At 44.5% G+C, this 18152-nt stretch overlaps 1 protein-coding gene across 1 annotated transcript; it reads left to right on the top strand.

Annotated features, from left to right (window-relative positions):
• The first annotated feature begins 6263 nt into the window (after positions 1-6263).
• On the top strand, positions 6264-9026 carry LOC6617363 (nose resistant to fluoxetine protein 6). The gene is made up of 8 exons (XM_032727546.1): positions 6264-6534; positions 6597-6975; positions 7226-7287; positions 7347-7656; positions 7711-7927; positions 7984-8171; positions 8233-8704; positions 8771-9026. The coding sequence occupies exons 1-8, from the start codon at positions 6306-6308 to the stop codon at positions 8987-8989; spliced, it is 2076 nt and encodes a 691-aa protein (XP_032583437.1). The 5' UTR covers positions 6264-6305; the 3' UTR covers positions 8990-9026.
• Positions 9027-18152: the final 9126 nt, after the last annotated feature.

Below are 18152 nucleotides of genomic sequence, written 5' to 3' on the forward strand. Positions count from 1 at the left end.
AGTTGTGCACATATTTTTAATGCATCGAGTTCATTAAAAGGCAACTTTCGTTTGCTTCGGCCAGAATCTTAAAACATTTATCGCTTTTAACTGGGGATTTGCTAAGGAGTCCAGATGCAAAGTGGCTTAAGTGTTGAGCTTATGTTATTAGCTGCAAGCTGGCCCATAATGGACTCGAAAATTGGTTTTCCTCAAAGTAGTTTTTGCTAGGCAAGATTTACAGACTTTCAGGGCTAGAAGCAGGCGAAGATTAGGGAAACTAATTTTTATTGGGGTAAGAAAGAAAAACACATTTCCCATGCTAATTTATTTTTCCTAAAAATATTATTCATATTACTAAATGGATGTTTAGCATTTACTTGACTGCATGCGCTTTGTTTAAGCTGAATTCCAGTTGCAATTGTTGAGATCTGAAATGTTCACGCCTCCTGGCAGCCAAAACCAAACCCAATACCGAAACAAAAGCTTTTGGAAAAAATGGGGGTTGCATTTTTTGTAGCACATTTTGAAAGTTGAAAGTCATCTCACGTAGCGGACGAGCAGCCAACGTAAAGCTGATACACCGTGTATAATGGGATTTGTTTATTGGTATCATTTGGCCAAACTTTCTGGTAACAGCGGGGGGTGGGGAGCGTGGCTAAAAAAGTTTCGAGTTGCGCTTTTGGAAAGTGCAGAAGGCGGGAATAAGTAGCTAAAGTGGTTGCCCCTTCCACTGGGAAGTGGGGCCATACGCATAGCTAATCCTAGACAGCCAACAGCCAACAGCCATCATCGCCATCAGCAGACAGCTGGGATTGGCTAACGTGTTGCAGGTGGAAGCTGCACTGAGGCAAAAACTGGTGTGCATTTCTAAGAATCAAAGTTATTATAATTTGGCCTACTTTATCTTGCAATGAAATAAAAATGTATTGAAATAGGCACTTCTCATTTGGATTTAATTCTTTTATGGACTGTGACTGTTTGTATTTTTCAGTGTAAATTATGCTCAGTGTAAGAGTGCGCCACGTGATGCTATAACGCAATATTGACACTTTCAACGACTTTCAACGCCGCCAAAAAGTCATAAAGGGAGTGGAGCTGAAGTCAAAGTTTCCACTTTCCCGCTTTCCCAGTTTTCCTTACTTTTTTGTTTTTGTTTTTTGGCCAGCTTACACCGTTCGGCATTCACCTCTCAGATTGCACTCATGCCCAAATGCGAGTGGGTGGGAGTGCATAAAAGTAAATCCTGGGATTTCGTCGTTGTTGCCACTTAAACTTTTTCACACCCAGACACCAAAAATGGCATCGACCCGCCGAGTCTTTAAGTGGCTCGAATGGCTTCCATAGCCTCGCAGCTCCGCTGGACGCCCTCATTTGGGATCCGGACTCAGGACTCCGGATTGCATGAGACGGAGCAGGAGCAGGAGATGGAGATGCGTGTGCCGGGCATTATTTTCATTGTCGCATTTTTCATCATCACCTCCAGCCACCCCATCACACCGCACTCCCGCCAAAGTTTTTATGGCTGGCTTCCCTGGGATTCTCCGGCTCCTGGCTCGGCTTTTCACTAGTCGCAGTCCTCCGCCGCTGCCGTTGGCTTCGGCCATAGCCTCTATAGCTTCTGTCGTTGGCCTGCACCTGTGCGTCGCTTAGGACCGGAAGCTGCACATCAGCGCTCCGTGTGCGTGGGCGTGTGGCAGGATGAGCCACCCTGCTTCCGTCTTCCTGGCACAGTGGGCTGGGTGTCATTTATTTTGAGTTATAATTTATTTAACATATCATACAAATATTTCAGTCTGCTAAAAGTTAGGCTACTTCCATTGTTTGGTGATAATACTAATATTATAATCTTGTATACCCTTACTCATTCTTTTCATGCAGTCCCACTGTGCAGTTTCGTCTCTGGCCGTGGCAATTGCCACTTTTGGTCCGGATTGCATCGTCGCCTTCATTGTCTCTTAGTTTTCCCAACCTCCGCCCATCTCCTTGGCTGGAGTGTTGTTTTTTGCTCCATTTTTTTTGGACGAGGTGGGGGCAAATCTCTTTTGAATTATTACTGTAATTACCGTTGAGTTTCGCCTGGCAATTGCTTGTGCAATTTCGCTGCTCCTTGCTGCTCTTCAGTGGCATCCTTGGCTGTCTGCGTCCTTGCTTTCGGTCCTCATCATCCACTGGTAGCCTGTTGTGACACCGCTGATGACTGTGTTGATCCGACGATTATGATTTTATTACGTTTTCGTGTAGTTCTGCTCTGTGTGCTTAATTTTGGTCACAGTACCCAGTCCTTATATCCGCACTCTGGCTCCTGTTGGGTGAAATATGGCCCTTTCTCGGTGTCCCCAGAAAACACAAAAATGAGCCAGAAGGATATTCTCAGGATGAACTGTGCAGTGCTTCATTGGGCACTTTTTCTTGCTGCCCTGGTCGAAACAATCAAAATTAATCGTCTGTAATGAAGCAACCATAATGGCGGGCAGAGCCTAGAGAATCGGAGAATCCAGGACTCCACGACTCCAGGACTTCGGCAGAAGTGATAAACGATGTCGCAATAAGCGGAGCATTTAATTGTGGATTGCCCTTCGGGGGCCCTCCTTGCAAATTGGGTCTACCAGAGATTTCTTGGCCGGACCTGGGATTAATCGAAATTGATGAAGCGAAATTTATTCAAGGTGGGACTCGAAATGTTTAAAGTGAAAGCTGAATGGAGTTTTATGAAATGTCTTCATAAATATATTTTCATGCCTAGGCGATACCTCTTGTTTGTGCATTCAGCCACCTTTGTCAGCCATAATTTAAACAATTCTCACCATTTCTTGTGGTATTTCACAATGGCTCACATGCCATAACTTATCGTCCTCACAATTTTCATATGCATCGTATATCACTTTCCTTCAACACTCACTGCAAATGCTCCTCACCTTTGCTAAGGTCACCTTTGCATTCTGGCCCCAAATGCGTATATTGTTCATTATATCCGTCATAACTCACAGTCAGCCACTCAACGCCGACTGTAAAGCCAACTCCCTCCTCCCAAGAAGCCCCATCCCGCTGAGTGCTAGCGAAACATCTGCCTTTTCTAAAATATTAAATAAAGCAATCAAATAAATCTTCCAACATGCCTCATTTATTGCAGATTACCATCCCAGCAAGCTCCACCGAAAAGTGCAGACAAGATGGAAGATGGGAGGCGATTCGGAGGAACATCCCCCCAAAGTTACACGCACGTACAGCTGCAGGCCCACCACTATCATTACGGCCAGTTGCCAGCACCCCCAATCCCACCAAGACTCCCCGTTTTCGGTAGTCAGGAGTGGGTCTGTCTGCAAGTGAACCTTCAATTACGTAAAATTACGACGAGTAGCGCAGATTATCTCATTAAAGGCGACACGCCCAGCAGCCTAACTTTTTTTTGGATCTTCTTTAAATTCAGCTCAGGATTTTATTGATGGAGGAGCAGGGGTGCAGATCTGTTCAGTTGACATTCTGAAAATATGTTGGCAGTCTAACAGGAAATTGATAAGGGAAGAATATAAAGTCATTTCACTTCATTCTGGATACTCTTTTAAGTAACAACACACACTAGATGAAGGGCGAAAAATCAGAATACCGATTTGTAGCAAAAAGTGCAACATTTCCTGGCAATCTTTAGTCAAAACATGGCTAAATAGGGTACCACAGCGAAAATGTATACTGTTTTGGATAGCTAATGGCCAGAATATAACGACTACTATCACAAAAAAAATTATATTAAAAAAAAATTTTTTTTATTTTTTTCCAATTTTGGTAATGGCAAAAATGTTCAAAAAATTACATTTCCATCTGTAAATGCAGATCGATTGCAAATTTGAATACAAGTTTAACGATATATACCTTTCCAGTTTTCGATAATTTTTTGGAAAGTTATCCCCAAAATACTGTACCATTTATAGCTCAAAATAACACTATTCCTGATCTAAAATATCAACAATACCCGCTGTTAGTGTATAAAATGCATGCATCCTTTTGTTTTTGGGTTCCGCCATTAGTGGATTGCGAGGTCCTGTCTGCTCCATGTCCTTGAATGAAAGTTCCGGCGAGAGTGAAAGTAAAACGCGCAACTCGCTGCGCGACACATTTCGCACTACCCACATTTCCCGTCCCAACTTTCCCTACTTCACTCGCTCTCACACTTTCTCCGTCGCCTTTCCTTTCTGGTCTATAAATTTCTATGGCCAAAGAATGCGTGTTTAATGGCCGGCATTGTGCGACTGTGTGTGAGTCTGAGCTTTAAGCACGTGTGGATGGGGATTTCCCGGCTCAGTCTTTCCCCTCAGACGACGCTTTCCCACGCCGAGCTCCATTTATTATGCTTCAAAAATATTCGCATTTTCCCGGTTGGTCCTTCGGAATTCGCTGCCTGCTGCAAATGCCATTTTAGAAGATGTTTTATGTGTGTGTTGACATTTTTATTGCGGCAACATGTGTCGAAATTAAGCTTTCTGCCAGCCCCTAACTACTTTCACCTCCCTTTTTACCCCAAAGTTGCAGTTTTGTCTCTGGGTTTTCCTGTGTGTTTGGGATGTGGCAAACGGTTTACATTGTACTTAGCGCAAGGCAAGAGTTAAATGTATTTCCAGGGATTTTCAGCTGTCGGATTAACGTAGTTACTATTACGTTTACGCCCGTTGGAGAACTGTTTTGCGGCTTAGCCTCGAAACTTTGCCAACTGAAGTTGCCTTAATTACACGTGCTGCTGATAGGGAAATTTAATTAAATTTGTAATGTTCTGATAATCCAGTTCAGATGATTGGGAAAGCGATTTGAAAGTTTGTGTGAGCGAAAACTTTGGAATTAGGTTACAAATTGTATTTAAATCCGAAATACAAGGTATATGTTTCTTCTGAATGAAAGTGAACTTATTACTTTCACGCGAACAAGGTCCACCCTAATCCTCCAGTCAAAATTCACGTATGTTTCCAGTCAACTTTTCAAATAATTGCACATGTGTATGTATGTGTAGCTCACACGGAACTCATTGAGTAAACGGGTGTATTGTAGTTATAGTAATGTTTGTAAACACTTATCAAGAGCCACTTGTAATAATCTCAGAAAACAAAAAAAAAGTGATTATTTACTATTGTTTGTATTTGATGAGTAATGGAACCAATGCAAAGTTGATGAAGTCACGAAATTTGATCAACTAACTGGTTCGTTGGCTCAGATAATAATTGTAAACAAAAATGTGTGGTTCCAAGTTGCCATACGTCAACAATCGCCTTCGTAGGTATAGGTATTTAATAGGTATCATTTATTCCTTACGCTGCTTTAAAGATATTTTCGGCAAAATGCGTGACAAGAGCATTCGGAGATCCAGCGGAGAAAGTATTTCGCCCCACTCTCGATTTTGTTTGTCTTATTTGGTTATTCCCAATTCACGCCTGGGAATACCCACACTTTTTTAACTTACTAGCTATACATTAAGTTTGGAATCGCATATTGATTAATGCGACTATTATTGCGCAATAGTAACGACGCCAGGTGGGCCGAGCTGCGTTAGCTCGGTAGTATCGCCCTTTCCAAGGGCAGCGGGTTCAATAACCCAGCCGTGAACCGCCGAACTATTACAAGTGGCAAATCTACTGGCCAAGGTGAGCCACTTCAAATCACTCAACTCATTGAGCTAGTGACGAATTTATTGAGACTATCAGTAGTGGCCCAGTATCGCCGTGTGATCTGTTCGCCAAAAGTCACTATCGGTCGCTGACCCATTTGTGAAATATAAAACAAACTGACGTAATCGAGTGTTAACCCGTCCATGGGCCAGGGCTTTCCCAGGGAATACACCCTACTGATTGCGTGATGCTGCAGTTATGCCAGGCAGCTAATAGTTTCTACTCGGCGTCATCGGCAGCGCAACGGACATCCCCATGTGTGGCATTGAATCTAATTCGGCTGCTATATCGGTCATTGAACCGATTTACTGGCGATCGTCGCAATGATCGTTGCTCGCACGCTGCTGAGATATCGCAAAAGTGAGGTGGTAAAAATATGGAATGTGGGTAGGCCCACCTGCTACCCTGCAAAAGGGTGCGAGATAAACCTAATGGCACATGGCCCACGGGTTATCAAGAGTTCCTACTGCACGACCGAGCGACTTACTAGTGCAGTCAAGAGAGCTCCTCAGGTGATTAGAAATATGTGTTAGCCATATCAGACGGCTCGTGGGCCGGAGTGAGCCTCTTACTAGCCCGGTATAAATATCACTCGCAGCGTCATGGCCGTCGCACACGGCAATGGTATTCAGGCAACTAAGCAGTGCGAGCTCATCGCTCCTCATCCCGACCAAGATGATCCTGGCATTGATCTGGATCATGGGGGTGGGAGTACCCGCCACTGCTCAGGCGTACAGCTCCAAGGACCTGTTGACTTGGATGCAGTCCAGCAACTTCGGCTACCAGGTGCTCCAGCAGGCCTTGAATGACAACCAATCCTCCTCTGCTTCCGAGGCATCTTGCCTGGCGGAGGTGCGCCTCCTGCTCAAGGGAGCAGAGGCCAAATCCTTGCCTGCTCTTCGAGGTTGGTTGATGGCAACCAATGTGGAGCCTTATATACTGACCTCCCTTGTCTGTGTTTTGCAGTTTTCGATGCCTGGGGAAAGTTCCCGCAAGGACTGCTCTACGGACACTTTATGGACATGGGCAACTACGAATCCTGCCTCAGCTTGGATCTCAGCAAGAGTCTGGGCAATGTCATGACCACCAATGCCGGAGCCAAGTATTGCTTGAGTCGTATGCAGTTCGAGAGTTTGCTCATGGAAGCCGCCGGTGCAGATGCACTCACCTTGAGTATAGGAACCTGCATACCCTCATCCTGCAGTGCCGCCCAACTCAGTCGATGGATGTCTGGTCATCTGAAGGAGATGTTTGGGCAGAATTCGACGGAAGCTACTCTGGTGCAGGAAAAGGACTGCACTTTGGCGCACAGAGATCCGATGAATGGACTTGACTGGTTTGCTGTGTGAGTAGAATCAATGGGGATATGGGGTATTCCAGGTATAGATCGCATCTTCCAGCCTTTGTTTGCTCATTTCTTACGCAATAAGCACTGGAAAGACAGGTTGTGTGCGCTTAGACTTGTTTGGCATGCCAACGAATTTAAGTGCCAGAATGCGTTTTTAGAAAAAGCTTTGGGCGAACGAAACTATAAATCTAATTACTATAACTTTGTTGAGTATTTCAACTTAATGAATATTTCTTATTGTTTTTAGGTCAATACTAATCCTATTATGCACTGTCGTTTTGCTGGCTACAATTTTGGACTATAGCAGTGGTAATTGGTATTACTCACAACTCAGGCTCTGATATTCATTCCTTTGTTTCTTCCAAAAGTTTCCAACAAGCTGCTGGGCTCCTTTTCCCTTCGCAAGAATGTACCCCAGTTGCTTAAGACCTCGAGCACACCATCGCCTCGAGTGATTCCATGTCTGAATGGCATTCGTTGTTTGACCATCATCTGGATCATACTTGGTCACGGCTACATGTACCTCCTACTGGCGCCCACCATTAATTCCTACGATATCGTGGCCTGGGCTCAGACGCCCTTCTCCATGATCCTCCAGAGCGGCAGTACGTCTGTGGACACCTTCTTCCTGCTCAGTGGACTGCTTCTCGTGCTGTCCGCCCTGCGTGAGATGGATCGGTGAGTTTCCCTAACTTTAATCGAGGAATCCATATTAAATTCGAAGGATCTCAGCTCCAAGGGTCGTCTCCATGTGCCACTGATGTATCTGCACCGTCTGGTGCGTCTGACTCCCGTTTTGGCACTGGCCGTGCTCATCTTTATGACCCTTTTCCCCCGACTAGACAGTGGTCCTCTGTGGAATCAGTTCACCAGCTCCTCGGAGCTCTGCAGCGACACCTGGTGGGCCACTCTGCTCTACGTCCAAAACTATGCAGCTCCTGGCAGGATGGTAAGTTATACCCAGGAACCTCCCTGTGCAACTGTTAACCTATCCAATTAATTTAGTGCTTGGGTCATTCGTGGTATCTGGCTGTGGATATGCAACTGTATATTATATCCCCACTTCTTCTGATCGCTCTCTACAAATGGGGAAAGAAGGCTATCGCAGGAATTGTCCTGCTGATCCTTTTGCTGTCCGGCTGCGTCTTTGGTATAGTTATGCTGCGGGATCTGAAAGTGTTTGATCGCTACGGGTAAGTAAAGCTTAAAATAGACATCACACATGATAGCTTCTAAACATAACATCTACTGTAGAAACCTTGGTGGTGACAGCACCGAGATGCGCCTCATCTACTACACCACCCATGCCAGAGCCACTCCCTGGTTGATTGGACTGCTTTTTGGCTACTTTCTGCACCACCAGAATGTGCGGAAGACCCGCCTGTCCAAGTGGCTGGCTTTGGTGCTCTGGATTCTGAGTCTTTCCATGCTGGCCACTGTAATCTTCGCCGTATATCCCTATACCCAGAGTGGGGCAGGGGACATTTCCGCACTGGCTGGAGCTTTCTATCTGTGTTGCAGTCGGATTGCCTGGCCTTTGGCCTTGTGCTGGATAATCTGGGCGTGCCAGAATGGACTGGCCCCCATTGTGAATGAGTTTCTGAGCTGGTCCTTCTGGCAGCCACTTTCCAAGTTGTCCTACTGCCTGTACATATGGCATCTGCTGGTGGAAACAGTTCATATAGCGCGAATCAAAACGAGTCTGCACTTTTCGGACTACGACGCTGTAAGTACATCCCACATTTTCGCAAAACTTACAAAGTATTTACGTATATGTTGAATCTTTTTCTAGATTCTCCGCTTCTGGTCGGACTTTGGCATTACCTTGTTCGCATCCATGTTCATGCACCTTTGTGTTGAGGTGCCATTGGGGCGTTTCGAGATGGAACTCCTGAAAAGGTGCCAAAAGAAAGAGGACAATCCAGAAAGTCCAAAGGTAGAGACCTCCACTGAACCAAATGAAGTAATTCCAGCGACTAGCATTTCGCGCCAGAACTTAGTCGACCCCTAAACAAAGATTTTACAAGTGTTATGTACGTTTAACTCAAGCAAGTTAAATTGCAAGTCTACCTACTAATGTGATATTTCTACAAAAATAATTCTTACATTCATATGGCATACACTTTACTTGTACATAAACTTAAATGAAAACCCCCGAAAGTATGCAAGATGAACACTAAATGTCAAGACAAGTAAGAGAAAACTTTGTAAATCTCTCGAACCGTTTTTGTTAGCTTAGCTAATTAACTGAAATAAATAAATATCATTTAAAACCACGCTCAGATATTTTTACTCACGTTCCCCTTACATGCAATGTAAAATGGTGTGCTATAAACTTTAGGCCCACATCACGTATGAGCAATGTGCCCACTCATATATCACAATCCTTTCAATCAGCTCCAAAAGAGCAAGTTCTGACCAATTTCCCCCCGGCCATATCTTCATAGTAGACCCATTTCCCACAACAATTACCCTTTAACATACACAAATTCCACATCACGTATACGCCTCGTGGGCCGCCCATTCGTTCGAAAATTGGTCGTTGGGTTTTTCGGGTGTTCGCCGTGCCATCAAACACCGAGGAAGTGTCGGGGGCGGACATCTATGCAAAGCTAAACGTGCAGCAACTAACAACTAAATTTCATTAAACCGCAGCGCACAAATTGAACTACAACAAACCCACCGCCAAAACACCATCCTCATCAACATCAACGGCAAAAACAAATGCCGCCGGAGGGAAATTTAAGTGCCCTCGGCGACCAAACGAACCAATTTTGTAGCGGCCATTTCAGGGAGCCAAAGCTCCAAAAAAGTCCGAAAAAAGATGCCCAACAAAATGAAGCGGCATGAAGTTAATGCCGCAGACTCTGCACGGCCATGTGCTCCACGAGACAGCGGATGCCAAAAAGCAGCAGCCAGGACAACAACTCGTGCATGAAGCGCCCCAGTGGGTGGGGGCCCAAAAGGAGCGGGTGGGTGGATGTCGCAAGGACGAGGGGTGGGCGAAATCACGCATCGGAGCATGACAAGCGAACGCAACGTAGCGCATCCTGGCTGCCTTTTTGCCACGTTTCCCGGGCACAGGATTGCGAGCGGCCCGGACTCCTGGACAACTTCAAAAATGCTGCAGCTGTTCAATGGGCCAGTACCTCGGCTGGCCCCTCGGAACACTCCCCCTCAAAGTACTCACCATTTTGCCACCCGCTCTCTAGTTCTGCGTGATAATAAAATGAAAACTTTGGACGGCCAAGTGGAGAAATGAAGCAGTATCTAGTACACTGAAGAAAATTGTGCTGACATTTAATTACATTTCTTGTACAGGTTTGTTCAGAAACTATTTCCTTAAATATAAGTATTATGAGTTTCAGCCCACGAAATAAGTTAACTGCTTAAAGGATCAATTGCTATTTTCTCTCTGTGCACTCGGCCAGGCCAGCAACTCTGGCTGTTCCAGGCGACCAACGGCGCACCGCATGTCTGGCATATTTAATTTATTTATTTTATGCAAATTTTGGATAATGTATCTGCGGCCGCAGGATACCAAATACGAAGTACAACAACACACAAACAACGCCGGAGCGGAAACCGCAGCAGCAGGAGTAGATGTAACAACATCAAGGGGTTTCCCAAGGTGGATCCAACCACTTTCCCGGCCCCCAGCTCCATTGCCAATCTCCTGCAGCTCCAGCTCCAGTCGAACAAAAAATGTTCCGTAATGAAAGCAATTGTTGCCAAACCGCGCAGCGCACAAAATTATTCAGCATAGTTCGAGCAAGAGACACCATAAACGCGCGCAGGACGAAGGACGAAGGACGAGGGGCGACAGCTGGATGCGGTTGGAGAGCGATATTTAGCATTATACGCTTCATTGTCTAAAGTGGCGCCCAGGGAGAAGCCCGCCTCTTATTGTATTTATTCAAAAGTTAGAACACCGCCTGCTTGCACTAACTACTAATGTGCGGTTCCCTCCACACACAAATGGGGGGCGGATGGAACGGGGGGCGTGGCACATCGGTGGCAAGTTCTATCCAGCGCCATTTGCTTTTTATTGTTCAAAAACTGTTGAAAAGTTTTGCCATAATTTTGGTAGATTTTTTTGCATCTTACTGTTTTTATCTATCGAAATTCGGTGGGTTTTGGAAATAATGAAAATTTTGGAGGAGAGCATAACCATTAACTTAACTTTATAAAATATATTTGTTTTATCTAGAAGGAAATTTTAATAATTTTAAAATACAAATTATATAATTTTAGAATTTTCTTTTTAATTTTTCCATTGCCCCGACAACCAGCTCTTTCAAATTAGCAGCGAAATTTCGACCACGACAGAATAAATATTATGTATACGCAGAGTTGGCGGGATGGGGCTTTCACTAATTAAAATGGTTTTTCCGCTGACGATGCTGCACACCCCAGCAAAGTATATAATTCCCCAACGATTTGCGAAATGCAGCAAAGGAAACACACATTTATATACGCAGGTTTAAATGGAACCATATTTCAGGCAGCTCATGAATAAGTTGTGCTCCTCATGCGAACTCAGCCCGTCCATAAATTAGCATTAAAAGAGCTCGGGGCGTGGATTTTGATGATTTTCGTGGCCATTTTTTCTGTCGAAGGAGAGCACTATCACGTGCAGCTAATAAATCTGCCCGAGAGGGGCATTTAAAAGGATTACGAATCATCGAAGGCCCGTCCGGATAAAAGTTATTAAGTCTGACCAGGACGTGGCAACCTTTTTTGTGTACCCTCGATACTTTCGCTTTTTTTCGCCCCTTTTCTTTCTATATCTACAATAGGGGGTTTTATATTCTTTTTTTTGGCTGCGATGTTTGTGCAATTGTATGTGAAACATTTCTGGACTTTTAACCCTTTTTTATGGGTCTGACTGGGGTCGGAGGTCTTGGACTGTCGCTTGCAGTCCATTTACCTGCACAATTGAATGATTTCCTAAGCCCCCAAGTGGGGTGAAGAAATGTCCTTGATGGGCACGGGTTTGGTGGTGAAAAGAGTGCGCAGTTTATTTATCCTTTGAGCGGTACGGGAATTTCAAGCGATGTTATTGGCATTTCATTGAGCAGTAATTTATGAGACCGCTTTAATTAAATGTAAAATTCGAAATATATTTAAACTAATTACCCTTACCTTATACCATCTCTGCATTTAATTTGCACGGAATTAGGTTCTTCTTACAAAAATAAATTCGCCAGCATAGTTGCCTCATTCATATCCTTTATGATTTAGTTGAGCCATAAACCTCTCAGGAGGACCGAGCACTGCCCGAAAATAAAGCCTGAGGAGTATAAAACAATGGAAAGGAAAGGAAAGAGTTCGGAGGATGCTCTTGTGTTCTTCCGCTTCCTCTTGGCCTGTCGGGCAGGCAATCATAAATATTCACTAACTGAGAGGAGGAAACGCCGGGCGAGGACATTAGTTAGCCGGCGAGGACAGGGCCAAAATTACAATTTTCGCCAGCCAACTTGCCAGTCCCTATTCCTATAACAACGTACTACTCCTCGGAAAGCCGGAGTCTATGCTGTCTGCCTCTTCATAAAGGACGACTCCCACGCAGGATCCTTCCCGGGTGGAATTTTATGTGTGGTCAGGCAATTTGCTGCTTTACAATAAGTGGCAGGGACATAAAAATAATAATTATGCTTGTACCTTTTATGATTATGGTGTGAAAACAACAATTGTTCGCAACCCCCAAAAAAAAGGACGAGGACAACGCACAACGATACTTATGAGCCATGTGTAGGTGGCGCTTTAAGGAACAAATTATTAAAACAACAACGAAAGGAGCCACAAAAAAAGCTGCGCGAACAACTCAATGTTAATGGCCAAGATTAAGGGGCTGGGCAAGTCCTGCTCCTGCAGGACTCTCCATTTCCTTGGCCTTAGCTCCGAGCTTAGCGCCTTCCCGTCTGCTTTCAGCACAATAAACAAAAAGTAATTTTCACAAATTTGCCAAACTTGTAAGCCCGAAAGCAAGCGAACCATTGGAATTTATGTGGCGTGCCCGCTTTCTGAGAGTGGACCCAGGTGCTATATCCGCCACTCCCACGAGCTCCAGACACGAACCTTCTTAGCTACCCGGCAAGTCCTCGATACATACACTTCTTTCTGGTGGCTTCCCGGAAAGGAAACTGTCGCGACGCCATTTATTATCCCCTGTCTGAAGGGTCGCCCATCGTCGCCTGCCGCCGGAGTCGCCCCAACCGCCCTTTTAATAGATATGGTTAATGTGTGTGGAGCTAAGCTATCTCTGCATGTGCATCCGCAGCCCCAAATCCATCCCACACTCCGATTTGGGGTTCCGCTTGATTGTCCTGCTCTGGGGAGTGTTTGAAAAAGTCGAATTTCGGGGGAGCTGTTGCAGTCGACGTAGAAAATCCTTAACCAGAGATGTAAAATATGGAACGTAATAAAAAACCGATGACAGAGATCAATTACATTTATTACCTTTTGACCTTTGTACTTACTCAATCTCATAAATTCAAACCAATTATTTTGAAATGTTACCAGAGCAACTACTTCACTTGTAACTTGTCGAAGCTGACTAAGTGAAATTTGTTCAAAGAAAGTTAAAGTTGCAAGTTTACCATTCCCTGGTTCGCGATTTAAGCAGGACTCATCTGTGATTTCTTCTCTGCCATCCTTGCCTAATTCAATCGGCTGTGGCAAATTAAAGTTCCATTTCTCTTTTGGCAAAGGCGTCAAACCCTTGCCAAATCAAAGGAAAAATCCTTCTTATCGGGACAACCCTTGGCCCAGGGTCAAAGTTCGACTGAATCCCCGACCACGCTTAGCATATGCGCATAAATCACTGGGCAAAAAGGGGAGCGCGGCCCCAGGAAGAGCAGACAGAAAGCCACCCGCTGCAGGACAATAAAATGGCTAAACGCTACAATGACAATTCAAGCATGTAAATGAAAGGCGGACTAGGAAAGGAACAGCGAAGGGGAGGTCCAGGCACAGGAAGGGGAATCGAAGACGGCAAAGGACTTTGGTAGATGCCGCGCGCAAATGAAATTAAAGGCGAGCAAACAAGTTACGGTCAGACAATCAGGAGCGTAAAAAAGGACGAAGGACACTGGCCTGCATTGTGCCGAACGCACATCAGCCCCCTTTTCCCTTTAATCAATTCCTGTTTGGGCACGCCCTCTCAGTCCTTTTTTGCTTTCTGACTGACGAAGAATCTGCCTTTTGGGGATTTCTTGCCTGCAACGCAGAGATTGATTCGTGCTGGTCGTGAACCCCCTTTGATGGCTGCCTGCCCTTGTTTGGCCTTTGATTAAATTAGATTTCACAGGACATATGTACACATCCCGAAATACGCTCAACTGGAAGGGATCTTCTGTTTGTCCGGATTTGAATGGAAAGTTTAGAAAAATTGCGCGTAATTTGCAGCAAATCCTTCGTGTAATTTGTTTGTCAGCAAATTGGGCTCGGACCTGGGTAACGAATGTGTAAATGTCGCCCATTTAACATTTCACCCAAATCCCGGATTTTTTCCTTCATGATCAGAGGTTTTTATTCTCTGTGACATTGTCTAATGAGTAAATTAGGCTGGTGATGAGGGTAGGTGGGTCCGTTTGGATTCCATCATCGGAAACATTTATTTCAAGTGGGTCAGTGTCCTTAACGATGATGTCCTGTAGTGATGGATAAGGCACAGATTGTGATTTTGATGTGAGCGCTATGGTGTATTCGAGATATACGGATAAAACTTGTAGGTATCTTCTGATTGGTAGTTTCCTAATTGATGTTTCTAATATTTAACAGCGTTACTTAGCCCACCCTTTGATTTATAAAACTTTTAAGCGGCTTAATGGCGACAACCACAAGTTCTAATGTGATAATTCTCCCCGTCCACTACACTCCCCCGTTCTTATCCACTGCCATATTTGGCCAAGGCTGGCATCAATGTTTAATGTCCTTTGGCAAGGACTTTTCCTCTGCAGTTCGATGGAAACCGCAATAATTTCTGTGGCCATGCGTTCGAGCAACATTTATTTTTAGTCTTAACCCGGCTCTTCCGTCCTCACAAAACTAGCCACAAAGGATATGTAAAGGGGGCGATGTGTGGCTTGAAGCCTGTCAATGGCCATGGAAGGACATGCTGGCAAGGAGCGGAGGGAAGCTGGCCAAATATGGACAAAACAAAGGCAAATTGAAATGAATGCGTGCGGCAAAAGTTTTACGGGCAGGAAGGCCAAAACTCGAGTGCAGCTCGCAGGACACGACCAGAGGAATAATCCTTTGTCCTGCCACGGATGCTCTCCCCAAAAACTTTTGCGGTTCAATTTGAAAAGGAAACTGCAAAGGAAATTCCAAGGACACACAGCCACGCACACACGAGGATGAATAAAATTTTAATTAAACTAATGAAAATGTACATGGCCCTGGGATATCAGAGGAAATGTATATCCTGGCGGGCGGCCAAATTTTTTCGGTTTCGAGCGGAAAACATTAAAAATTAACTGGCGGAATAATCGAAATTGTTAAAACGTTAATTTAACACTTAAACAAGCCAAACCGCAGGACAACTCGCAACAGTTAACTGCGACTGCTAACGGCAACTGTCACTGTCTATTGGGTGGATACGTGGATAGGTGGGTGGTTGGGTGGCTGGTTCGTCCTGTGGGTGGGTGGCATTCCGATTGCCAGCTTCTCTGTGTGTCACATTTAATGCAAGAACGGAATTCCATTAAGCGACAACCGCAGCGCTGCTGACGTTGCTGCCACAGTCCAAACCAAACCCAACCAAACCAAACCGAGCCAAACCAACCCAAAACCCAACCGATCCGAGCTGAACCACCCAAGCCAACCACCCTAACCCACTCGCATCCGCAGGAGAGGAAACGCATTTGTGGTGCCAAATAAACACGCGTTTCGCATGGCACAAGCATCCTGGCGATGGAATCGTGAGCGGAGCGTGCTTTGGGCAGTATTTTATTTATATTTATATATATTTATAATATATTTATTTATATATTTAATATTTTTACAACACTATTTTTGTTAGGTATTGAAAATGCCTAAGTAGGCAGTAGATGAAGACTTCGGATTTTGTGATTAAAGTTAGTCTATTTGAGTGGACTCACGACTGCAGCTCACAGAGACGCACAACTGTAAGTCAGGGCAGCGCACACGAACGCCCCAGCAATCTCAGCCAGGAGGAGTCCCCAAGCCCCGGAAAACCCCATCTAACCATTCGAGGAGCGACTGCAGTCTGATCCCGAAACATTTCGACCCTTCCCGTGTTTTCAGCTACCCGGAACACGCAGCATATTGCAGATGTTTAAACACAAAGCTTCAATTGATGTGGGCCGGAGTGGAGTGGAGTGGATTGGGGGAAAGAATCACAGTGAAGCTCCCCACATGTAAGCCGCTTGTGCGAGTGTGTATGCGAATGTGTAAGTGTGTAGGGGTGTGTGTGTGTGTGCTGGGGGCGCACATAAATTGCAATCGGAATATCAAATTGGCAGTTGGATGGGGGAAAAGGAGGGGGAGAGCGCAAGGACGAGGACTCGAGGACTCGCCTGGCCGTTGTGATTTTATCAATTCAATAAAAACCAAATAAAATCAGTACAAATGCAAATACCATTAATGTATTGGGTTTAACTTTGTTTTGTTTTCGATTCTGCCCTTTTTTCCATGGCCTTCCGCATCGTATTGTTTTCTTTGTAAGCAGAGTGGGTCGCCCATTTGATGCAATATTTTCATATTTATTTATTATTATGTGCATATATTCTTGTTGTATTATTTTCGCTCCTGTGCCTTTTTATAGTTGACTGGGGACAAAAACATGCGAGTTGCAAAGTTGTTCGGGAAATAATTTAAAGATTTTACGCAGTTGCAAAAAATGTTTATTCAAATGGGAAAAGTGGGATTGTTCTCTAAAAGGTATGAGCATTATCGATCGAACTATTTGGTTTACATACTTTTCATGATGCGAAGCTGCTACTTATTAATCTTCAACAACTTTCCATACGCATAGCTAAATGATTATGAAAGCAATTAATTTATTTTCCCTCGAACTAAATTCCCAGCTTAGCCACCTGATAAAATCCACTTATGGAACCCCGTGCTATCCTATTAAACTGCAATCATGGCCAACTAATTTGTTTTCCTCCGACAAACACCACCAGATGCCAAAGAAAAATCGGTCTAGCATAATGAACTTTTCGCGTGTGTGTGTGTGTGTGTGTGAGAGGAAAATCGGGGGCGAGGAAAATCGCTCACCTTTCGACGCTCACTCAGCTGCCAAGAGCAAGAGCACAATTCAATTATTGTTTTATAATTAATATTTTGCACATCAAAATCGCATCAGCAGCAGCTGGGAAGCTGCCGCTAATTTCCACGAACGCCTCCCACGCACTTATGGGCGTGGCACACGCACATTCGCCGGTTGATGGAAGGGGGGAGTTGGGAAAACCGGGGCAGCTGGAAAATCCTAGTTGCGTTGCGTGCAGCAACGAAAAAAATTAAGATAAATTAGGCTGGCGAAACGTGTTCGGTCGGATGAATGATAAGAAAGATAATTAATACTTCGAGACCTGAAGAGTAATGATCGAATGAAATGTTTGATATTAATAAATATGAAATACCCAGCTATTGAGTTTCTGAGTCTATGGGTTCGAGGAAATAGCTCTATATCATCTTTTCTAAGCCATAACTATTCGTATCCATCCATATATCCTGAAAAATATATATCCATAAATGGAAAAGCACTTTATATCCTTCACTTTACTCTTAACAATGTAGGCAGTAAATCAAAACCCGTTTCACTTCACCCCTAAAACAATGTCAACTTTATGCAAATCACTTTGATAGTGCATTTAAACTCAATTAAAGGCAAAATATTTACTCGATGGCCCGAAGATTAATAACTTTTTAAGCACTTCTATCTGGCAGGGACAGTTGGGATTGAGATAACCCTAGATAGTCGGCCAGAAAGATTAATCTCGTTAAACGCTGAGGCGGTCAGCCAGTTGGAAAGTGGCTCCGGATCCGGAATCCTTTCTTTGCATCTGGCCAAAGTTTGCGTGCTGCAAGAGTGTTGCACGCCTTTCGAGACAATCAGGCAGGGATCCGAAGGTCCTGGAGCTGCCGCTCCTCATACATATATAATTATTCTTGGCCTGGCCAAGGCCTGTTCCTCCTTCGAC

Source organism: Drosophila sechellia, chromosome 2L (genome assembly GCF_004382195.2).
Source record: "Drosophila sechellia strain sech25 chromosome 2L, ASM438219v1, whole genome shotgun sequence".
NCBI classification, from domain to species: Eukaryota; Metazoa; Arthropoda; class Insecta; order Diptera; family Drosophilidae; genus Drosophila; species Drosophila sechellia.

Bases quoted from the DNA above. Each gene is read 5' to 3' on its own strand.
- LOC6617363 (XM_032727546.1), top strand. From the start codon at position 6,306: ATGATCCTGGCATTGATCTGGATCATGGGGGTGGGAGTACCCGCCACT. The intron at 6,535-6,596 runs GTTGGTTGATGG...TGTGTTTTGCAG, and splicing joins ATCCTTGCCTGCTCTTCGAG to TTTTCGATGCCTGGGGAAAG. The intron at 7,657-7,710 runs GTGAGTTTCCCT...GAAGGATCTCAG, and splicing joins GCCCTGCGTGAGATGGATCG to CTCCAAGGGTCGTCTCCATG.